General features: G+C 45.6%; 1 protein-coding gene across 2 annotated transcripts in view; it reads right to left on the bottom strand.

Annotated features, from left to right (window-relative positions):
• MYO10 (myosin X) overlaps window positions 1–25,024 on the bottom strand; it is a 201,627-nt gene that overhangs the window by 89,581 nt on the left and 87,022 nt on the right. For both annotated transcript variants that reach the window (XM_074329057.1, XM_019753532.2), the window contains exons 3-4: window positions 23,282–23,440; window positions 9,531–9,718 (exon numbers count right to left, since the gene is read on the bottom strand). Coding sequence is in view for 1 of the 2 variants with exons in the window: in XM_019753532.2 (XP_019609091.2) it covers window positions 9,531–9,718; window positions 23,282–23,440 (347 nt within the window). In the remaining variant the exon portion in view is untranslated. The remainder of the gene's footprint in view (window positions 1–9,530; window positions 9,719–23,281; window positions 23,441–25,024) is intronic.

Raw genomic sequence — 25,024 nt, 5'->3', positions numbered from 1 at the left:
GTGAGCTCCACACAGGTTGTAAAGAAGACCTCATTGAGTGCCAAGATCTGGAAAGTTACTATGAAAGAGGAATTTTTCTGAAAACATGGTGTATTTAATCATTCACCATGTTATCAGCAAAATCCCCCTCCTTTTTTTTAAGGAGGGCGCAGCTCACAGTGGCCCATGCGGGGATTGAACCAGCAACCTTGGTGCTTTAAAATCCCTCTTTTTAAGCACATGTAATAAAGGACAAGAAGTGACACCTTCCGCGCCCTGCGGGGTACCCAGGCCCAGGGGGAATCTCCATCGGTGTGGGCCAAGGGCAGTAATTCCATTCCTTTTGCAAGTGATAGGGTTGGCTGTGGGCCGGTGTCAGGCTTTCATCCAGAGACTTAAAGTCAAGTGTGCTGAGGAGTCCTGGGGAGGTTTGCACGCACACAAGAAAACAGGCAGAAACGCACCCCCTTCCTGCAGACAACAAATACCTGGGAATCCACACCTATCTTGAGATCAGAAAGTGAGAGCCAAGAAAATCAGAGAAGCATCCAGCGGGAGTGTCTGAATCCATAGCCCTGAAATTGCCCTGTCTCATGTTGTCTGAGATAATAAAGGCCTATGCAAGTTAGGCCAACTTTGGCTGGGTTTTCTGTTATCAGTAACCAGAATCTTCCCAGCAGAGAGTTAGCATTCATCTCTGCCTAACGGGCACCTGCCTAGCCCAGTGGCTGGCACACAGGAGGTATTCAGTAAGGATGCATTGCATGAGGAACATAGAAACTAAGATAAAATTGCAAGAAGAGATGTAAGTAATTGTTGATATTTAAAAATTATATACATCTACCTAGCAGTTGTTGATTGAATTATGTTAAAGCAAACAGCACTTAAAGGGATAAGTTCTGTGGTTAAAACATGTGAGGCAGAAATAACATCATCCCACCTCTTTACCCTCAGGCACACAGAAGCAGACGACATTTCACCCTCCTTTATAGTGGGACAGCCACAGTACAGGGACTGCATGTGGCCAACTGAACAAGAGAGCAGTTGAACAACTGAGCCAGACACGTGCCATGTCCACATCTGGTGGCTAAAATGCCCCTTCTTGGTCCTGTGGGCTCTATCTGCCATGCTTGCCATCTGGGTACCTTATGGATGACTCATCTCCAAAACAAGTAACCTGTGGAGTCAAGTCTCTCAGCTTCCCAGGGGGTGCTGAGAAATGAGCAAGAAATACACATGCCTGTGTTACACCCTGAGATGTGGGGGCTGTTTTATAGCAATGAGCCAGCACAACACGACAAAAATATAGTCTCGGAGAAGACACCGGTCAAACTGAACAGCAAAGACTGGGTCGAGGAGAGGAAAACGCAGGACTCATTGTCATTAATCCGTCATGGCCCTCGATCTGTATGACCCTTCAGACACAGTTTTTCTCATTGGAGCAGCCCGTCTTCAAGCACGTCCTTTAAGTATGTCTTTTTTGATATATTAGTAAAACTTGAAACAAAAATAATACTCAGATTTGCAGCGCTCTGAGAACAGTAGTTCTCAGCCTCGGCTGCACGGCAAAGCCACCTAACAGGTCCCTGATCTGAGTCCTACAAGGGGAGAACTCAGTCATCAGTATTTTTTAAAATTTTCCAGATGATTCTACCCTGAAGCCAGCTTTGGGAACTACCACTCTTGAAGGCAGTTTCACGTAATTCGGACAGGACTGCACCAGGAGATAAGAAGTGGCAGCTACTGTATCTGGGGCCATGGAAATGTTACATGAACAAGGCAAAGAGTAAAAGCAAATAACTCACAAGTTGTTAAAATGCAGAACTATGCCGATGTCCCCAGACATTGATATCCAGGTCATAGGCTTTTACCTAACACTGTCTTCCTCCCCCATCCGCCTGTGACTTTAATATTCCCCACAAAGACAATTTATTGAGGGTCAAAGCAATGTGACCTTTGAAGCCATAGACAAAGAGCATCTCTGCCGGGATTCCTTCCCTCCCTAAATAATCGTGTGCCTACTATGCATCCGGCTACACTAAGTCGTGAGCAAAGTGGCCACGGATGGCATTTGTCTGTGACCTCACAGCAGAAAGAGGCATCACACAGAGTCACACATGATGGTTAATGCTGTCAAATATAGATCTCAGGAGATACTTTAGATAGTGGTAAGGGTTCAAGTAGAGATTGCTCCGGGAAAACATTCAGACATTTAGACTGAAATATAAAGACATGCATGGGAGTTAACTGGGTGAAAACTGGAGGGGAGGGGAGGGAGACGCTGCAAGAGGAAAACTCCTGGCTGCCTTGGAAGAAGGAAAAGCAGCCTGTACAGACACAGCCCAGGAATGGGGTCCCATGGGAATGGGGGGGCCACTGTTTTCCAGTGAAGAATGGAACTGGTCCTTTAAATAGGGAAGTGGGGGGGTGGGGAAGATCATGAATCACAATGTGCCCCCCCCAACACTTTCAAATTAACCATCATTATAATGACATATATGACATCTATAATACATTATATGCTGCATGTTATACACGAGTGATATTGTGGTTTATATAAGAAGAAGAAATATATTCTTGGTCTTCGTCTTGGCAGAGCTCCTAAAACCCTTCAGATTTCCTTAGTGACGACAGCAATAAAGGTCTCTTCTATTAATGAGGTGACTTTTGGAAAGTTCCTCGCCTACCGCCCCCCCCCCCCAGGATTGGGGGGTTGGTTGCAAGAGGAACCAACCGCTGATTAGTGAGTTGGAACTTCCAGTTTCTCCCACTCCCTCTGGGGAGCGGAGAAGGGTTAGAGATTGAGTTCAGTCTCCAATGGCCAAGAATTTAATCAGTGGTGCCTATGTAATAAAGTCTCCATAAAATCCCAAAAGGATGGGGTTCGGAGAGCTTCCAGGTTGGTGACCACAGGAGGTGCTGGGAGCAGCCGCCTGGAGAGGGCGTGGAAGCTCGAGCCCCTCCCCCATATCTCCTCTATGCCTCTGCTCTCTGGCAATCAGGAAAGTAAACTGTTTCTTTGAGTTCTGGGAGCTGCTCTAGCAAATTAATGGCACCCAAGGAGAGGGTGCTTGGAACCGCCAATCTATGGCTGGTCAATTACAAGCACAGGTGACAACGTGGATATGCTTGCGATTGGCATCTGAAGTGGGGCGTGGTGGTGGGGGGAAGGCTTGTAGGGCTGAGCCCTTAACCTGTGGGATTTGATGTGCTCTCCAGGTAGATAGTGTCAGAATTAACTGCTTGGTGGATTAAATAATATATGCTACATAATATGTAGCATATATAATAACATTTTATATACATATTTATATATATAACACTAGGTATATACTTCTTTTATCATAATTATAGAACTATAAAGCCAAAATAAATTTAAGAATTAAAGACAAAGAAAATACACCACCAATAAAAGCCAAGTTACCAAGACTCATGTAGGTCTCTGACTGATGGCGTTTTACTCAAACTGAAGAGCTCTTTGCACTGCGACAGCCTTCCTGCTTCTCCCGTGAGCCTGGCCCTCCTACTCTACCATGGGCAGTGTGGTGACTCATTTATTCCACCTCCTGCCTTACTCCAGTCCCTGTAAAACAGTAACTCGTGCAGCAATTACGATGTTATTTCACCGTCACTTAGAGCAAACACATCACTTACAGATACAGTCCTACATTTTTCTCATTAGCCGAGGGCAATTACAGCCCTAACCTTTGGCGCCAACACGATTGCAAACACAAACAAGGGCTTCGGAGAAAACATGTTCAGCCAGATGAACTGAAATGAGCGTATACTGTTAAAAAAGCTTTATAAAGACCATAGTGAAAACGAAGGAAAGAAAACGAACCCAAAGCACTGATGTGGGGTTCCGTAGGCCATATTAAAAGTTTTGAGAATTTTTTTGTAGATAGAATGAAAGTCCTAAGACCATTTTTAAGCAGGAAGGTGGCATGATCAGGTTCAAGGCTTTAAGGAACCGCTCTGGGTGGAGTATGGAGCGTGGAGAAAGGACAGAGGGAGGCGAGCGAGAAAGTGGGGAGACGAGCTGTGAGGGAAGAAGAGTAATGAGAGAGAGGGCAGCAGAGGTGAGAGGTGAGAAGCCTCAGGACAGCCTGTGGACGGAGAAAGGAAGGGACAGCTAATGGCCCGGTCAGGAGGGCGGCTGACACGTGACAGGGACCGTGGGGAATGACTCCAGAGGGCTGGGCAGCTTGTGAGCACGATGAGCTGGGTGTTGGTCCACAGGTGTACACATTTGTCAAGACTCAACAAGCTGCATAGGTCAGATCAGTACACTTTACTTCATGTACTTTTCCCTTAATTTCGGGGAGATGCTTTCTAGATCCAAGAATGACACGTTGATCTCAGGCAGGCTTGGGACTGCAGAAGAGGGCGAGTCCACTTGCTGAGAATGAGGAGCGTGAGGAGGGGCCCACTTCTGGGAGAATATGAGAATGAATTTAGGACATGCCACCCCTGAAATGCCCAGGAGACATCTCTGTGAGGACACCTGAGGGGAACGTGAATGGACGTGTGGAACTCAGAGGAGAAATGGTGGGGAAGCGCTTAAGTCTGGGAGGTGATGAAGACCCGAGAAGGAAAGGCAGGTTGGTTAGGAGAGGAGGAGGTGCCCAGAGGACGAGGAAGAAATCCAGAGTGATGGAGCATCCTGGAGACGGGGGGAGGAGGGGATCGTGTGGGGTAAGTAAGGGTGTGTGTGGAACCAAAGCTGCTTTTCTCTTTTTTTTTTAAAGATGGGACATACTGAAAATTTTTGAATGAGAACGCCAATGATCCAGGAGAAAGGAAGAGGTCTAAGAATCAGGGGCAGGGAAACTCAAAGATAGAGCAACGTCCCCAGGACAGTGGGGAAGAGGACACAAAGGAAGGAGGGCCTCTAATGTGAACAGCGCCCTTCATCCACCCCCAGGCCAGCCTCTCAGTCCAGGGCAGGTGTCAGCAAACTATGGCCCCCTCATCTTCCCTGCTGCCTGTGTTTGTAAATAAAGTTTTATTGGAACTCAGCCCAGCAGCTCGTTTGCGCATCATGAGCGCCTCCGCACGCCAAGGGCTGAGTTGAGTGGTTGTTACAGAGACGGTCTCACCCACAAAGCCTGCCGAATGTACCCCCTGGCCCTTTACAGAATACCCTTGCTGACACCTGACAGACACCGCCATACCGTGAATCAAATCCCCCTGAGTCACATGATTTTCTCAAAGCACACATCAGTCCCTCTGCTGCCTGCAGAAGACTTCTCTACTGCATGCAGGACTGAGTCCAAAGGTCTTCTTCGCAGGCAGGACAAAGCCCTTAAGGTGCAACCCTGTACCAGGCATTCGGATTCTGTCCTGAAGTGAACCCAGGGAGACTCAAGTTCCATTCCTGTCTGTTGTTCAGAGCTAAAGTCTCTTTGGCAAGTCACTCAACAGCTCTGAGCCTCAGCTTCCCCATAGAAAATGCGCCTTGGGCTTCTCCGAGGATCACACACCAATCAGTCTTTCTCAATAAATGTCAGTTCCCGTCCGTGGTCTTTCTCCAGCTCCTTCATGTCCCTTAGCAAACCCCATTGCCTTGGAAGCATACCTTCCGTTTCGTACTTACCGTTGGTTTTCCAAACATCTCTGTTTCTCTGTGCCGTCCCCCCGCCCCGTGCCAGCGGCATTCCTACGTATTGTTGAACTCACAGTCACACGTCACGCTCTCTATGAAATACTGTCTTGGTTCTTTCTTGGTCAGCCACCACCACCTCCTCTGAGCAGCCACACACACGTATTTCCACGGTACCATGCGGCAAGCTGTAGCGAAATCACTTATTTATATCAGTTTCTTCCCATCAGAGCAGAAGTTCCTGAAGGGCAGTGATTGGGTCTTATTCTTTTTAATGGTTTTAATCCCCAAAGCTTAGCACGGTCACCTGCCTTATCACATGAGCATAAGACGTGCCCCTCGCCTTATTCTGGTTGGTAGCTTTCTGATCCAGGACGCGAGTTCTGCTCACTATTCCAATCCAATCATTTCTCAATATATTACCATAAATAGAAATAGCTCCCGTTTTGGAAAACCAAAACGTGCAAAGCAAGCAGAGATCCTAAACCAACAGTTGCTCCTCTATCCGTCCTCTGATTGAAGACTGGTCTTCCACCAGACACTGTCCTGGGCAAAGGCGAATTAGCCAGAGGCCTCACCTGCCCTATATAGTTTAAAAGATCATATGTACTAAAAGGCCATCATCAGCTAACCACTGTCTGTCCAATACAATGTATGAAAAACTGAAGTCAATGCGAAATGCACTAGCTCACCCAAGATCAAAGGCTGACCAGGTCAGTTAGAAGAAAAAAATATTCCAGGAAGTTTTAAACTTACATATTTATATTTTAGAAACTATAATAGCATAAGCATTCATTTAAACGTGCACAGAAAGTTAAAATAAAACTAGAGCTTCAGAGAGATAACAACTTGAAAGTGAGACCAACGAAAGAGGGTTGGACTAGAAGCCTGGAGACGTGGCATTGCCACCAACTAGCCGGGGACCTTGGCCAAGAGATGTGAGCTCATAAAGTGAGAGAAAAACTGATCTAGGAAGTCCTGTCTCGTTCCAAACAGGCTTGTTTCCTGATTTAAAATGCATCAGCATGAGAGGTTTTCAAAGCAGTAAAACATGTTGTAGCCACCAGGGGGCAGATCATACCTGAGGAAATCTAAATAGGGCTCCAGGACCCTGCAATTTTTATAATCAATTTTCTCTTAATTCCCACAGCCCCCACCCCCACTAAAAAAACTGCTGGAAAGAGCTATTAAAAACCAAAACACATTTTAATGAGACATCTATTCTTAAATACTCTGTTTCCTGAGTTAATTTAGATAAATACAGTTACTCTTTTCACGGCAGCATTACACAATGGGGGCTTTCTGCTTGGGATCCACGCCCCCTCCCTTCCCCACCCGCTCCACCTGACTTTTAAAGACCACAGTCTTTGGCGTGAAAATGCCAACCCCTTTCTGTTTTATTACACACACGCACATGTACATGCACACACATACATGACCTCATTTGATTTTTCTACTTTCTTCCTAAGCTGCCCTGTCTAGCGACTGGTACACTAACCACGCTCTCATTCTTTCCACTCAAAGCACAATAATACGCACAATTGTCAATGGCAAATATTTAGGCACCTCAGTGTAGAAAACAATTTGATCTTCTTAAAATAGATTAAGTTCTCTTTCTGTTCATCTTATTAAATTAGATTCTGCATGCTGAAATAGTGATCGAAGTTCTAACGTTTGAATTTCAGTGACATCATCTGAATGAACCCACAAATAGTGCTTCTAGTCACAAGGCAAGTTACTTTATCGGGAATGTGACTCTCAAGGCTCTGTTTACATATTAAGCTTCATTTTGATGAACTGCGAGTTATAATCATTCACATTTACTTAATTGAATAAATTGACAGTCCCTCAAGCGGTTTCCACTGCCCAGCTCATTAGCACCGTTAAGGTGACAGAGAGAAGAGACCATACCAGCCCAGATGCTTCCCTCCCTTTAAAGAGAGAGGCAGACAGGGGTAGGCTGAGAGGTAGGGGTGGGGAAGAAGGAAACAGGAATGAGAAAGGCACTGCTCTGTCTTATTCATGTAATTCTGATTTGCTATAATACAAAGCAAGGACCACGAGAGTTATGGGTTAAGACAGCGGGTCAGAACACAGTCCCTGACAGCAGGTTTCTGTGTACGGCACCTGTAGGTATCACACAGAGCAAAGGGCTGTTGGAAGGTTTCCATGAGCTGATGCCTGAAAAGTTCTTGGCACGGAGTCCATGACACAGTCAACCCTTCAAAACCAGGTTAGCCGTTATTTCTTAACCATCTCCAATCAGCTACCACACCAGGCAGTGTGAGCATCTCCCAAATATCCTCGGCTGGGGGTGCCTCCATTTTCCTTCCCTGGGGTTTCAATGAGGGGTGTCCTCTGGCATGCCTGCCCACCCCCACACTCCCACAGGAGTGGCTTATCTGACAGGTGACACAGGGGGAAGGGCTGGGGTGCTCATCTAGGAAGCGGTTTCCCACAGTGATGTGGCCACCAGTTACCTGCCTGTACCTATGACCAGGTGGGTCTAATTTGGGGGCTGCAATGTCAGCAAACCTGATTGGCTGGAGGTCTAAAGCTGCCATATGGCTGTCCATCTGTCTCCTGGGCCTGACTTCCATTGAATCGGAAACCTGGAGGGGGTGGTGGAGTCTCAGTTGTCACCCTCCCCAAATCCAAACACCCCTTGCCTCTTGAAATAATATCATTATCTTGCCACAAGTTGGGACTAGAAAGTCAACTAAAACAGACGTCAAAATCTCCTTTCACTCCGGCAGTTCTGTCGAGTGCGATGTTGGTTCTCAGTGACAGCCACCTCCGTGAGTGAGTGCCTGCAGGACCACTGAATGGAGTGCCTGGCGACTCCATGGCAACCTCACTGAGAGTGACCTTCAGCGCACGCCTGCCTTGGAGACCATCCAGGGGTGTTCTGAGCGTCAGGAGACTGGGATTCCAATATAAATAATTAATAAGTAAGTAGATCCAGTAAGACGTCACTAGAATATAGGGGATGAGGCCAATTTGAATTACTTAATAAAAATTAAGAACTATTTTTAAAGAAAACTAGATTCTATTTCCTTTTTAGACCGTTCCTAGTAATACATGTTTGATCGTGGGGCTTCTGGTCATTTATTTTAATAAAGAAGACTGAGCTGAAATATGTATGCTAAGACCCTTCTCTGTCACCAAAAAAATAAAATGAGCATTCCCTTTTACCATTCCCTTAACACACGCGTATGCCTAGCAGTCCCTTTTCTATAGCCAATTCAAATGTATGCTTTAGGAGCATCCAATTAAAAGCATTAAAAATTCTTCAGGGGCCGGCCCGGTGGCTCAGGCGGTTAGAGCTCCATGCTCCTAACTCCGAAGGCTGCTGGTTCGATTCCCACATGGGACAGTGGGCTCTCAACCACAAGGTTGCCAGTTGGATTCCTTGAGTCCCGCAGGGGATGGTGGGCGGTGCCCCCTGCAACTAAGATTGAACACGGCACCTTGAGCTGAGCTGCCACTGAGCTCCCAGATGGCTCAGTTGGTTGGAGCACATCCTCTCAACCACAAGGTTGCCGGTTTGACTCCCGCAAGGGATGGTGGGCTGTGCCCCCTGCAACTAGCAGCAGCAACTGGACCTGGAACTGAGCTGCGCCCTCCACAGCTAAGACTGAAAGGACAACTTGAAGCTGAACGGCACCCTCCACAACTAAGATTGAAAGGACAACAACTTGACTTGGAAGAAAAGGCCTGGAAGTACACACTGTTCCCCAATAAAGTCCTGTTCCCCTTCCCCAATAAAATCTTAAAAAAAAAAAAAAATTCTTCAATGCAGGCGATTCCATCTAGAATAATCTAGATGCAGGTGTTTGGCTGGCTGGGAAGGCACTGCTCGTGGAGACAGCACCAGCAGGTAGACTCGGACGCTGGCTCTGCAGTGTCCCCAGGGCAGCCCTCCGCCAGCCTTGTGGGTGCCGGTTACCTGATGAGGATGCACTGGTTGTCGTGGCGCTTCCATAGGCAGCGGTAGCACTCGTTGGCGATGGCGAAGATGTGGGGGGGGAGCTCCCCCAGGTGACACTTGCTGTAGCGCTCCATGGTGGTGCGCTCATACAGGCCGCTGATGGTCTTGTAGGGGTTCACAGAGGCGATGATGGAGCCGATGTAGGTCTGCAAGCACAGGGGCAGCGGGTCACACACAGCACTGGGGGGGTGGGGGTGTCCGTGGGCAAGAGCTTTGCACCTCCACCCACGCTGGGACAGGGACAGAGAGAGTCTGGATCTCACTGACGCCCAGGCTTTAAATAGAATCCACCTGAGTGTAAGCTAAGGGGGAAGATGACTTTTGTGTCCCATGGCACACACTGTTCCCGTATCTTTTTGGTACAGGATCTTGTCATTCCGTACAAGTGAAGGAAGCCATTTCAAAGACAGCTTACAGTGAAAGGTACAGAAGATGCTGAAGCAGGCCAGGCCCAAATCCCTGTCACCGCGTCCTTGGCAGGTGTTTATTATGAACTGGCAGGATTCAAGAAACAACAAGAGAAGCAGAGCAGAGGGGCTAAGGGGAGGGAGGAAGGAGAGTTACTGTTGAACAGGTACACGGTTTCTGTTTGGATTGGTGAGAACATTCTGGAGGCATGTTATAGTTGCATACCATTGTGAATGTATTTAATGCCTGAATTGTAACACTTCAAAATAGTCAAAATGGTAAAGTTTATGTTATGCATATTTAACCATTTTGAAAGTACTAGGTATTCAGTCATCTCAAATGCCTCCTGAAGTGCCCCATTGCTCATCTGGAACTTGGCTGACTGACACGCTTACCTTTCTGGAACAGAAGCCAGGCCAGAAATTAAGCAAAATCTTCAGAGCAGCGAAACAGTGGCTACTGAGTAATGAACGTGGAATGCCCTATGTCCCCTCCATAGGGACATAAGTCTTCACTCGTACTTCTGTGAGAAATGCTAGCCACGTTTGGTTATCAGGTTCCCAGGCTCAGACACAGCTGACGAGGCCAATTCATGGGGCAGAAGTAGAGTCCGGTAACCACCACCACCCACCGGCCAGCTTTTAGGTGCATGTGCTGTGCAAGGGCTTCAGGAGCGCTGTGGGCTAAACCGTGCTCCCACCACCCCCAATTCCCATGTTGAAGCCCTAAATCCCCAGTCCCTTAGAATAGGATTATTCTGGATTGGAGGTAGGGCCTTCAAAGGTATTTAAATTAACCATTAGGATGGGTCCTAATCCAATCTGACTAGTGTTCTCGTAAGAAGAAATGTGGACACACAGAGAGACACCACAGATTGTGCGCACAGATAAGACCATGTGAGGACACAGCAAGCAAGTGGCCACTGGCAAGCCAAGGAGAGATGCCTCAGGAGGAAGCAACCCTACCGGGTATCTTGATCTTGGACTTCTAGCCTTCAGAACTGTGAAAAACTTAATTCCTGTCCTTTAAGCCACCCAGTCAGTGATATTCTGCTATGGCCGCGCAAGCGGCCTAATACAGAGGGCCTGGCCTCTTTAACACTCACAATAACCCTGGGAGGTTCCAAGTATTCCTAGCCATGCTTTTCAGATGGGGAAACTGAGGCACAGAGAGACAACTCTGTGTACGGTCACAAAGCCAGGAAGTGGCAGAGTTGAGATGTGAACCCAGACAACCTCATTCCAGAGCCTCCTGTTCCATTCACTGGCAAGGCTTGGCAATGCAGCAGAGAAAAAGCAAAGCAGGACCACGAGACAGAGAGTCCAAACATCCTGAGAGCATCTGTACCCTATTACAGCAATTTGTCGTCATTTATATTCACAGTGACTGCCAGGCACATCAGGCAAAGTATCGTATGTTCCATGTAACTGTTTTCAAATGGAAGGGGGTCTGTAATGAGTTCTGGAAATATACTGAACCAAAAAAGGTTAAAAACATAAAAGACGCATTACCATATGACCCAACGATTCCACTTAGGTATATGCCCCAAAGAATTAAAAACAGGTACTCCAACAAAGATAGAGCAGCGTTATTATTCATGAGAGCCTCAAGGTGGGAAGAGCCCAAACGTCGATCATCAGATAGACGGGTAAACGAGATGGGGCCTATAGATACAATGGAACATTCCTCCGCAAAACAACCACAAAATGAAGTCCTGATACATGCTACAGCGTAGACGAACCTTGAAAACATCACACCACCTTAAAGAAGCCAGATACACACGTGCACACATCCCGAAGTAACAAGGAGCGAGCAGCATGGTCCTTCACTTCCATCAGATGTTTAGAATACACACCTTCATATTGTAACCCAAATTGAGAAACAAAAATGCTCTGGTGACAAATTATAGACCATTTAGGAAAGGAGAGAAGGCATTTAGATTTTCAGGGATGAAATAACTTCGTTAGAGTTCAAATAATAAGTACATATGTTGTGGTTGACAGGAAATTCAGTAAATGGACTCCCATGAACCAACAGGGATAGCAAACGACCAGACTGAATTTGGGCCAAAACACAGTAATCTGAAATCCCTTATTTAAAAAAAGAAGAAGGAAACAATGTGTAAAACATGTGCCTGGCTGGTACAGAGAAACAACCCAATTTTTTATTGTTACTTTTTAAGATGATCGGAAACCTTGCCTCACGTAAAGTGTCTCTGTATCGTGAGGACACGCCCCTTTAGCACTTGGGTACATTAGGCTCTTAAAACATGAAGGCACAAGTTTTACAATTTCACCTTCTCACTAATGACCTGAGTCATTTCTTTAAAAGGCTTGTCACCGATTTGAAATGACAATTAAGACTACATGTTTCCACAACAACTTTACCTGGTGTTTCAGAATTATGGGGCACAGAGGACAATACTGCCTCTGGAGTCACACTGTCACAGGCCTTCATTGGCTCCAATATAACCTTGAGATGTGGGCAGGGCAGAGCCCCCGGCTCTGCATCCTCTAACAGATGAGGAAACGGGTGAAGGCTGGTAAGTGCGGCCCCTTGGGTCGTAGTGCCCATGCGTCACACTGCGGGTCTGCCGCGACCCCTTCACCACTCACCATGTACAAAACGGGAATCATGCCAGACTCCGTCCAGCCTTGTCATCAGCGGCCAGTGTCTCCATGTCCTGTAAGCGCTGCTTTCCACGAACCTAGAATCTATCCTCTTTCCCTCCATCTCTGCTGCCTTGGCCTCACTTGCTGAAGATTTCCATTTCCTTCCTCACAGACATCCCAGAGTCCTGCACGTTCATCCCAAGCTCCACACTTGACAGATGACCTTCAGAAAACGGAACTAACTCTCCAGCTCAAAACTCAACAGCCCCCATGAACTATAGGATCAACCACAGGGATATCTGAGAAGAGACTTTGAGTGGCTCGTAAAAAGGTGATAGGACACCCCAAGACCTAATGAATTACTCTCATAACAGTTACAGAAGAGGGGGGCCTTCAGCACTCTGAAGGGTCTTCATGTAGTCATAGAGTTTTTATTGCTTGTGCCCACGCACACACCAAATAGCACTTTGAACCTCCCGAAAACAGAAATGTAAAATAACACGGCAACAATAGTTCCTAATGGTTTATTCAAAGAAAGACACAGTGTGAAATGTTAGCGGTCCAGCAAAAAATAATTACTGCCAAAGACATCTTTTTTCCTCCCCCACTACCTTCAACACACCAGTTTGCACGAATGATTTTGTCACTAAACGAATAACAGATGCATTGAATAATAAGGCAAGTTCAACAGGTAACGTAAATTAAAAAATGGTGACTAGGGAATGGAGGGGGCAGGAGAAGGCCCCACTTGTAAATTAAGCACCAAGTGAAGCCAAAATAAAATATAGTAAGAAATCCTAAGAGCTATGAGACATTTGTTGCATGCCTGGACCATTTATCACTCTATAAAAAGGTATTATTACCGCTCTAAAAACGGTCACGATAACGCCACGCAGTTAAGATTCTGGACACACGCCACTCTCAAACACGAGGTGGGACCAGGTACTTACTGGTTTCTTCATATGGGATTCCAAATTCCACAAGAATAAATAGCCTGGTGGTTGTAACGGCTTTTCAGAAATAGCAAGTACATTCTATTTTGAAGCACATAAAAAAAATTTTTTTCTAGTCAGAAAAGTTCCTCATAACTCACCAAATAATACATTTCCTTGCCCATGTTAATAATCTGGAACAGCTGCTGCACCCCTGCTTAAAAATGTTGGGAGAAACTCACTGCATTTCTTCAACCCAAAAATCTATCAATTCAAAGTTTTCTAATACCTAGTCTCTTAACTCTCCATAAAAAAAAAAATTAAAAAAAAGAAAACTCAAGTATAACTAAGAAAACAAAGTGACCCAGTGGCCTCAGATGCTGAGTGGCTTGTAGATATGGCGGGATCTGTGCTACTGTTGGGAAGTCGCTATTCCAACAGGAACAAATGGTCTGGACAGCAAGGGTCAGCCAAGTCACAAACCTGGAAATCCTCAGCCTGGAGCGCCCGTCCCTGGGACACTGCTTAACCCCTCTGGGCCCACAATTCTCATCATCAACAACAACATCCTCTGTTATCTCACACAACTGCTACTGTTTCCCCGAAAATAAGACCTAACCGGAAAATAAGCCCTAGCATGATTTTTCAGGATGACATCCCCCGAACATAAGCCCTAATGCGTCTTTTGGAGCAAACCTTAGTATAAGACCCGGTCTTATTTTCGGGGAAACACGGTGGGTGAAAGGGCTACAAAAATCGGAGGGGGTTATTGTTTTTGTTAATGAAAATAAAGCCACAACTGCTTTTCATCATGTGGTCCTGAAAAGCTGGATGTCGACCAAGTAATGTGAAACGCACTCGGGAAATTGATTCAAGTTGGTTCCACGGCATACTTTCCTAAAGGGAAGAACTTGTTAAGAAGTGGAACCGTTAGCCAGGTTCATTTCCCACCCACCACTCTCGTCTTTCCTTCTCTTACCATCATCTTGGCAAAATGTGGCAAGGAATCACTTCCGGAATCTTTGCCGTGAATGCAGCTTCAGTTTAAAATCACAGATCTGTACACCGGGTGTCTTCACTTGGATGCCCCTTAGCTTGAACGCCATGTGGACAAGCGTGAGCGCTCCAAAACATGTTTCTCCTCACAATCCCATCATGACAAAGGCACCACCGTCTACCCAAATAGTTGATCCAGAAATCTAGGAATCATCCTATGGCAATGCAGCCTACTTGCCCCCAAACTCAATCGAACACTTAGATTCTACCTTCCAGTATCTTCGGAGTACAAACACTCCCAGGATTGATTCAGGATGCCATCATTTCCTATCTGGCTTGCCAGGCACCTCTCCTCCTGGACTGGATGCCTCCTGCACTGATCCATCACCCTGCAGCCAGAGTGGGTTTTCCCAGAACTCATGCTTAGAGTTGTTCCCTACAGCCTTTACAAGTATATTCAAGGTCATTAACTTGCACGCAGAGCCCTTCCTCACCTGCTCCTGACCACCTTGCCAGCCAGCTGCACACAACCTTCATTTCAGCATCTCTAATGTCCTGCAGTTGGACAAACGCATCCCGTCACAGGACGTTATGTCTTTGCACATGCTGCTCTTCTGCCAGGAAGGAGCCACCCTCCTCTTGACCAAATTCCCCAAGGAATGCTTTAAAACTCGGCACGACTCATGCCTCTGGTGGGAGTCATTCTTCTGACCCTCTCCTCATCTTCTCCTTCTGAGGCTCATTCTGAGTTCCTCATAAGTACTTTTATCACATTCACTTGTCACCCTGAGCTACTGTCAATGCTGTGCTGGGTCTGCCTTTGCCAGTAAACTGGGAGGTCCTGTTTCATCTCTCCAATCTTTCAAGAAATGATTACTGTGAACAAGAGTGATTTTGCATCCTTGGGGCCTAGCACCCACCCTGACACAGGGGCAGGGCTGAATCGATGTAGATATGCTGGGGTCCCATGAGGTGACCACTAACCCACTAAATAAACTCACATCGTAACTGAGTCCTAGGCTTTAGGCCACTACTTTCTACATACCGTGTTTCCCCGAAATAAGACCTAGCCAGACAATCAGCTCTAACGCGTCTTTTGGAGCAAAAAGTTATATAAGACCCGGTGTTATATTATATTATTACATTACATTATATTACATTATACCTGGTCTTATAGTAAAATAAGACTGGGTCTTATATTAATTTTTGCTCCAAAAGATGCACCTGATTGTCTGGCTAGGTCTTATTTAGGGGGAAACACGGTAACAAAATCCTTTGCCACCACAATTAAAACCTTTGTCAACAATTCAGAAAACCCGTTAAGCACTGAAGTTGGCTGGAAACCAGATCACAACAGATAACTCAAGTTGTTACTGAAGTCAAGCTCTGAAATTCAGAAGTGACATTTCTGTTGAATGAGTGAATTTCTGACTAAAATTCCCTCCTTGTCAAAAGGGATCTGACCCAAAAGAGAGGCAAGAAAGAATAGAAAGAAAATCACAGAAACAAAACTGCCCTCAGCATGTGCTGATGTGGAAGTGGGCACTCAGGAGCACAAATGGTTGGTAAAGTTTAAAAACACATATATAGTCAGACAGATGGTTACAATCATCTTTTGGCAACACCAGTTCTTCATTTCATGTGAAAAAAAACACACAAAAAAAACCTTCACAAACCACACTGAATTCAGCTGTTCCCGGGGTTGAGACACAAGCCAAGATTGCTAACCTTCGAACTTCAGGCCATCCCCGAATCCGTGAGAGGCACACTGTTACTTGACACCAGCTTTGGCAAGGAACGGAAACAAACCGAAAAAAAGTCTACTTTGGGAAAACCCAGCTCAAGGAAATGAAATGCAGATTTTGATTTGCACGTCCTCAACAGTCAACTCCATGGCACGGTACGTCCGCTCCAACACCACAGGCAACCAGGACAGAACTCGCCTCCTGCAAGCAACAGGTCTTTCACTGGCGGCTGCATTTTAAAAATGCTAACAACACGCTTGGCTCGAAGTTAATTCAGGAATCACATCAAACACATTTACAGATTCGGTCTGGAATGCCACCTCACCAAAGGAGGGTATTTTTGAAACACCTATAAATACCAGAGCTGTGAAGCATCTTTTGTGCTGACGTGAGCATTTATCTTTAGACACGGCTCCGCTTCTTAAAATGGGCTCGTTTGCTTCTGATCCCTGCACTGTTTGTTCAACAAGCCCGACAAACTAACCAAAGGGCTGGGTGGAACAGAGCACGGCTTCCTCTGGAGCCATCTCCAACACCATAATTGCAGGCCAGCTCTGACATTCCCTGCAGCTCTCTTCCTGATGTGGTTTTGAGCCTCCCTCCCAGGCTGGGAGAGAAGACTCCTCCATGCCATCGAACCAGAGCGCGACCAACCCTGTCACGGAGAGAATGTGCTTCTCTTCCAGGCGGCAGAAAACAGAACTGCCACACGACAGGCCTTGCTTGCCAACCCCTCCACTCTGGACACGGGGCTTACCTTCCATGCAACAGAAACCTCATCTGCTCTTGTCAACACCGTGTTTAGAGCCTGCGTACCTAACAGTCTGAAATGATCCGGGCTCCAGAGAATACAGTATGTCAGGCATCAAAAACCCAACTCATCTTTCCCACTCTCCTCTCCTGGAGGTGCTGCCAAGGCTGTCAGCGCCATGTTCTCGGGGCCATCTGGGCTGGAAAAGGCTGGGAGTCATTAAAGCCATCCTCCTTCCCCTCCTCCCCCACGGCTCCATCCATTCTTTCCTCGCTCTGTACCATCTGTACGCTGCTCTAAAACCCTCGTCTTTTCACCCTTGAATTACTGCAACTCTCCCTCAGACTCTGCTCTCTCTCGTCTGACCTCACATCACTTTCCTATCAAATCTTCTAAAATTTTTCTCAAGGAAATTCTCTCTTCAAAAACCTTTAACAAAGACGGTGAGTCTGCACACCACCGAGCCCAAATGTCACTGACTAGCTATGAGGCAGGGTTTCTCAACCTCCCACTTCTACTTCTGACACCTTGGGCCAGGTGGTTCTCTGTTGTGGGGCTGTCACTTGCATTGTGGAACAATTAGCAGCATTCCTGGCCTCCATGACCAGACACCATTAGCATTCTCTGCCCTGGCTATGACAACCAAAAATGCCTCTGGATATCGCCAAATATCCCCTGGGGCCAGCATCACCTGGGTGAGAACCATTGCTGTAAGGGTGCAGCCTGCCTTTACATCTTACTGCTCACAGCTCCCCCACAAACACCAGAGCCCGTCAGTAAAGGGACCTCACCCCAATTCAGGGAGGGCACACACCAGATACACCCTCATTCTTCCATCTTCATGTGTGGTCTCTAGCCTTGCCTTCTAACCAACTCTTATCCCTCTTTTGTAGTGTCATTACGGCCAGCTGCTCCATAGGGCTTCTCACGGCCAGCTCTGGCTTTCTCACCCACCTAACAGTCTCTTTGTACCAGACACATACCTGCCTTGCCACTCCGTGAGTCTTTAGGAGCTTACAGATGTGGGTAGTTGTCCTCACCAGGTCTCACCAGTGGTGGGGAAGAGACAGAGCAGGGTGGGACCCTTATCAGACCGTCTCCAAGGGGTGAGACAATCAGGGGCAAGCCTCCGTGGCAGGAGGTTCAAGGTGGAAGTTTGGGCTGGGCTCCCAGGTGGGGAGCTGACGTGCTGAGCAGGGCTCCTACCTGGGAGTCCCCAGAGGATGGGAAAGCTGGCAAGGTGGAGCCTTAGGCATGGAGAACCTGGAGTTCCAGAAAGAGAATTCAGCATTAGGGCATCAGGCAGGGGCCCCCACAGGCGATTACGGAAGGAGCAGAGCTGCCGCCCATCAGGAGGCAGAGCCCAACAGGACCAGCGGCAAAGCTGGAGTGACACAGACCTTCTGACACCAAGTCTGTACAGCCTCTATGCCCAGAGGGACAGGGTGCCAAGTGCCAGGCAGGAGCTTTCTCAAGAAAGACTCGGTGGTATCAGCTGAGTAAGATGGGGAGAAAGACACAAAAGTTAACAAAGTTTCTAGAGCTGTCACTTTTCATTTTAAAATAGCCCTATCAGGAATGGGGGTTATGACATCTGACCTTTCACAAATCATAAATTAAAAAACTAACACAAAGATTAAATGATTACTACAGAGTCCAAGAAGAGGTGAGTGGAGAAAAGGGACACAAGTTGAGGGTGCCCGGAAATGACTCTGAAATTGCATGTGACATATGACAAAAGAGGGTGTCTTATACAAAGAAAACACTTTATTTTGATAAAAGCTACTTTGGAAGATGTTAATTCCAGAGTTTCTTTGGGGTAAGTATGCAGTGCTAAAGTTGACAGATCATTTTGCTGTTAATGTTGTGTCACAGGAATTATATTTCCCTACGTATCTAGTCCTTTTTTGCCCTAAAGTGATGGTTTCTCTTGACTCCTGAATTGCAAATTGCTTACAGAGGTAGCTGCGATGCTCGAAAATGACTTTTTTTTTAAATTGAAGTCTCTCAACACACTTGGCAAGGCTGTTAACCAATCTCTTATCATTCCTCTAGCCTTCACCTTCTAGTCTGGTTTGTACAACCTGTCATCTGTAATGACTGATTGACAACTGATTACTTCTCAACCCCACAGGGAAATGCCTTGGACACAGGAGTCCTCTCTGCTTGGCTGTCGTTTCTCCTAGAACTTCAGGCAGTAGGTAGCCCACAGTAATTGCTCGATATGAATCAATGAACACATATTCTAGATTATTCTACCTTGGAGGAGAAAAGCAAAAATGATTTATTCTTACATGTCTTTAAAAGAATGTATACATTTGTAGAAATCTTGGGCAAACCATTCAGAGAGTTAGTTTCCTGGTTGATAAATGAGAATTAGTGTTGGCTTTCTGTCAATGTTCTCTCCTGAAGAGTTAAATGGCTACAGAATACATCCTGAGAGCATGTGCTCAGAGTTTAGTTTTCATTTATTGTTTTATAAAAACAGAAATGTTTTAATAATAGGAATTAGAGATTTTTATTAAGTCCTCATAGACACTAATATCTAAAAGTTGAGTAGTTCAAGTCTGGTGAGTAATGAACACTTTTAATTACATGTATGTCTTAAGAAAAAAATTCTCATTAGGTCGTCTTGACGTAAATGAATCACAATTCTGTGTATCAAAACACTGCTTGTGCTACTGTGTAATTTCCCTGAAATTTTCACAAGCTGGAAGTTTTCTGTATGTCTTGAAGGCTCATTAATGGAATCTTCCAGCCCAGGCTGTGGTAGACAGCCAAGAATTCTTCATAGAGGTGTAAGGAAGCCTGCTATCAGGAAGGCTGTCTGGTGGGGGCACAAAGAACCCTCCTTGCTCATCTGGAATGCTCTTCTGCTTTAGAACACAGACTAAAGTTTTGTCTATTGAGTGCTTTATCCCTTCATCGCTCTGTACCCCAACTTTAATGTAGGAGTTCAGAGGCTGGAAAAAAAATATTTTATTGGGGTCTGGTCAAGTCCTCAGGTAATAAGGGGATTCCCCAAAGAGAGAAAAGTTAATGGTCCTTTTTAGCACAAAATAACAGACCTCTCCACCTGGAGATGAGTCTGCTCACCAGTGACCTGTGTACCCTGCCAACTCGGACCAGAAAGCCAACAAATGCAAGACCCAGAGTGGGGGACAGACCCACAGTTCCTTCTCAATAACATGACTCAAAGGAGGGCAGCCACAGCAGGCAGAAAAACGCACCCTTCACTCCCCAGATGTCCACGCCTTACTTCCAGAACATGTGACGATGTGACAGTCTTTTGCACAGCCAAAGGATTCTGAAGATGTGATTAAACTCTGAGATAGTGGGCCTAGTCTAACCACATGAACCCTTAAAAGCTGGGAACCTTTCCTGGCTGCAGTCGGAAAGAGAGATGAGGGAGGAGAGGTTTGAAACACGGAGGGAATCGATTCACCACTGCTGGCATTGAAGGTGAAGGAAGGGGGCGTCTAGAAGCTGGGAACAGGCCTCAGCTGACAGTCAGCAAGAAAACGAGGACCTCAGTCCTACAACTGCAAATAACTGAACTGTGCCAGCACCAGGAATGAGAGCGAAATGGACCTCCCCTAGAGCCTGCAGAAAGGCGGAACGAATGTAGCACCTGTACCGTTGTTTGTCTTTTAAAAATATACAGGCATCATTCCGCACCAGGATAAGAGGTGGCAAAGCTGTGTTTTTCTGACAGGCGGTGGCCTTATCTTGATGGGACAGTCTGACAGGTACTGGCACCCACTGCAAACAGCTTCAGCGATAAGAAAATCATGGTGGGGACAGCCCAGTGGCTCAGGTGGTTGGAGCTCCATGCTCCTGACTCCTAAGGCTGCTGGTTCGATTCCCACATGGGCCAGTGGGCTCAACCACAAGGTACCCAGTTCAGCTCCTCCAGTCCTGCAGGGGATGGTGGGCAGCACCCACTGCAACTAGGATTGGGCACAGCACCTTGAGCTGAGCTGTCGCTGAGCTCCCGGATGGCTCAGTTGGTTGGAGTGCGGGCTCTCAACCACAAGGTTGCCGGTTTGACTCCCGCAAGGGATGGTGGGCTGTGCCCCTTGCAACTAGCAGCAGCAACTGGACCTGGAGCTGAGCTGCGCCCTCCACAACTAAGACTGAAAGGACAACTTGAAGCTGAACGGCACCTTCCACAACTAAGATTGAAAGGACAACAAATTGACTTGGAAAAAGGGCCTGGAAGTACACACTGTTCCCCAATAAAGTCCTGTTCCCCTTCCCCAATAAAGTAGAATTAAAAAAAAAAAAGAAAATCATGGTGGCTGCATTATGGATAATAATACAATTATGCAAGTCTCCAAAAGAAGGTACATAAAGGCAAAATTCACTGAATTAAACTGCAAGTTGGATGTACAAAAATCCTATGGTTTTCTCCCAAAGTGGAGGGAAGAGATCTTCATTTCAGAGAAAAAAGGACAAGATTGCACTCACAGGGTTTCTGGGGCAATTTAGCTGTCAGGTTTATGTCATCATCGTGGAATGGGGGGAAAAAAATCTTTTAAAAGGCTCTGCCTTTTAAATCCATAGTTTGTTTGTTTTCCTCCAAATTGACTTGCATTTTCTCGACTATTAAATGTGTAATGAGAACTTGTGTGTAAGGATATGAGTGCTGAAACACTCACCTACAAGAGACAAACACCAAGACAAAAATTCTAAATCGAGCCTCACATTTTATTCTCCACTAGAACAGGTTATTTCTAATATGCATGGCATTTATTTTACAAACACTTATTGCACAACTACCAGGCACCAGGCTGTGTCCTTGGCTCAAGAAAGACAAAATAAGTCCTCGACAAACCCAGGAAGGACCGTGCTATGTAAACAGTTACAAGACAGTGTCAAATACTTAATAATAAAAACACAGGTGTGGAGCATTCCATGAGACGGCGGGAGCTCACTGCCACCGACAAGGAGATTTCTGAGATGGGAAGAGAGGAATCCATGCACGTTCTGCCAGCGCATGGATGGCCCAGAATACACAGCCACTTGTACATAAACATGTATGAACGTTACCTTTTCTGCAGAACATATGGGAAACATTTTACATCTAAAGACTTAATGTAAGCACACTCAGCAAGTCAGAGAACTACAACACGATTGAATTTCTCTAGACAGGGCTGTTTGGAAACATTTGGCAAACATTAGGTCAATCTGGCAAAAATAACACTTTCACAATGTAAAACGAAGGCAAATATACATACTTAAGAAAAATGAATAGAATTAAGCATTAAACCCACAAAGCTCTCATTCCTTCTCTTTCCCAGCTCTTCTTTCGTCTGAGGTAGATAAACTGGAGGAACCTTAACACTAGGCAGGCCTTGAGCTTCAGTTAGCACCTCGAGCTGTGTAAAGGCTGATAATCACCAATGTATTGGCAACATGTAACTCCGAAAGAACAACAATTATTCAAAGATGAAGGGTTTTGCAATAGTAAACGTTGTTGTTTTTTTGAAAACTATGAATTTGAACTTGACATGAAAAATAAACACGTATAAGCAGTCGCCCCAGTTTACTGTGAAGACTTGCAAACAGGCAGACGAAAAGAAATAAAATCTGCAGGCCAATCCATCTTGACAGATAATGTAATATAAGTACTGGAACGTCAAAAAGTGGTTGGTTATTTTAGGAGTGGACTTTAAACATTACTTTATAATATAGAAACAGTCACGTTTCATAAATGTTGAGAGAAAAACGTCTGCTTGTTATGCCGTGTCTCCATTCAAAACAGAGCCCACAAATAAGGAAGATGGGTTCCCTTGAATCCAAATATCCCCCTGGGTGGGCTCCAGAACCAGAAATAAAGGGAAAAAATCCATAAAAGGAGGAAAAACAAGAAAATGAGAAAAAAGCTTAAGCTCAGATACATTGGTTTGCACACCACATGCCCCCTCGCCCTTAATAGAGGAAGTCAAATCACTGCTCACGCCTTCTTTATGACAACAGAGCACTTACAAACAGAATGCATTCACAACAAGAAAGAGGCCAAATTACCCTTCAATTTAAGTAATTCTTCTCATAAAATCAAGGCGATAAACACAAAGAACATGATTTACCGAGCCAAATTTCTAATTTGGCAAAACACCTGAAAACACAGTTTTACTTAAATTAACCAGAGAGTCTCAAAAGGCAGGAAATACTCACTGAAAACAATCATTTGAAAACCAAAAACAAAAAAGGAAAAAAATTCAAACGAGGGAATCTGAAAGGGCATCAGAGGGGCACTTACGTATATTTGATTTCTCTTGTATCGCTGGTGTAAGTTGTGCATGATGGAGCCCCCATGGAGTTCTGTCAGTGTGGCCATGTCATCCACGCCCTCCTCATTCGTGGGGTGCATGGCGGTCACCTTCTGGTGTGTAATTGTGCTCTGCTTGTATGTGAATACCTGATGGGATGGGAATAAATTCAATTGTTTAGTTATCAGCAATGAAGAGTTTCTAGAACTTTCCTGGACTTACAATACAAACTCGGTCCAATTTCAGCAGCAAGATCCTGAATTGGCCAATAAAAAATACACGGCGGAGAACTTTTTCATTTTCTTTGTGCCACCTACCTCTGTTTAAGGGAACCAATTATTTTGACAATTGCTATTTGGTATTCCTAAAAGACATTAGTTCAAGGGCTCACCATCCTTTGGGAACCACAGAAATTATAAATTTACCATTCATGTCTCTGCCTATCTCTCCAACTGATACAAATCAGTAAAGAAACTGGCTAACCAAGCTTCTAGAAAGTAACTCGGTGTCACTACATAATGTTTCACACGGGATCATATATTTCAAAGCTTCATAATAACGTTCCTCCGTTTAAGTGTTAACATAAATTCACCACATGTCCAAACACTTGTTCAACGACTGGAACACGTTGGCACAGTAATGTTGGAAAAAAATATCTTTGGACACTGTCCTCGCACAACCGGGATATACAGCATTCATGTGAACTTTGGGCAAAACAAATGGTCTCTCAAATTTAAAATCAAATTCGTCTCTTTGCTTGACAGCCTGTCTTCCTTAAGATTCCAACACTCGTGACGAGGCGGCATGCATGCTGTATAGCACGCACACGAGACAACTCCGATATTGTGCGACTGATTACTGAATTTGCATTTATGTCTCAGATCTACTCAGCGTTCTATTTACTACCACTGATTTGGTTTAGGATTAACCATGTCCAGTCAGCTCCATTTGTTGACCAAAGTTTGACCAGCTTTCTGTACAAACTCGTGTCGTACTAACAACGTCACTCAATTATAGCGTCTCCTCCATATTTATTCATTTTACACTTTTATTATATTCGCCCTTAACACAAAACACTAATATGTAAAAAGCAAGAACCTATGTAACATGAAAAATAGGTAGTCTTCAGAGGCACACACCCTCACGTGGGCCTGTACACAAACAAACAACATTCTGGAATATTTGCAGGACTTTCTGATTGGGGATTCTATATATATATATATTTTTAAATAATGCAAGCAGTACTTTTTTTTTTTTTTTTATTGGGGAAGAGGAACAGGACTTTATTGGGGAACAATGTGTACTTCCAGGACTTTTTTCCAAGTCAAGTTGTTGTCCTTTCAGTCTTAGTTGTGGAGGGCGCAGCTCATCTCCAGGTCCAGTTCCCGTTGCTAGCTGCAGGGGGCACAGCCCACCATCCCTTGCGGGAGTTGAACCAGCAACCTTGTGGTTGGAGAGGACGCACTCCAACCAACTGAGCCATCTGGGAGCTCAGCAGCAGCTCAGCTCAAGGTGCCATGTTCAATCTTAGTTGCAGGGGGCAGAGCCCACCATCCCTCGTGGGACTCGATTTGTTGAACCAGCAACCTGGTGGTTGAGAGCCCACTGGCCCATGTGGGAATCAAACCGGCAGCCTTTGGAGTTAGGAGCATGGAACTCCAACTGCCTGAGCCACCGGGCCATCCTAGGGATTCTATTTTTAAATATCGACCAGTTGCCTACATGGCAACAAA

Source organism: Rhinolophus sinicus, linkage group LG03, assembly GCF_036562045.2.
Source record: "Rhinolophus sinicus isolate RSC01 linkage group LG03, ASM3656204v1, whole genome shotgun sequence".
Classification (NCBI taxonomy): domain Eukaryota; kingdom Metazoa; phylum Chordata; class Mammalia; order Chiroptera; family Rhinolophidae; genus Rhinolophus; species Rhinolophus sinicus.
Note: the sequence above shows the minus strand (reverse complement) of the source record. Positions and strands in the feature narration are given on the sequence as shown.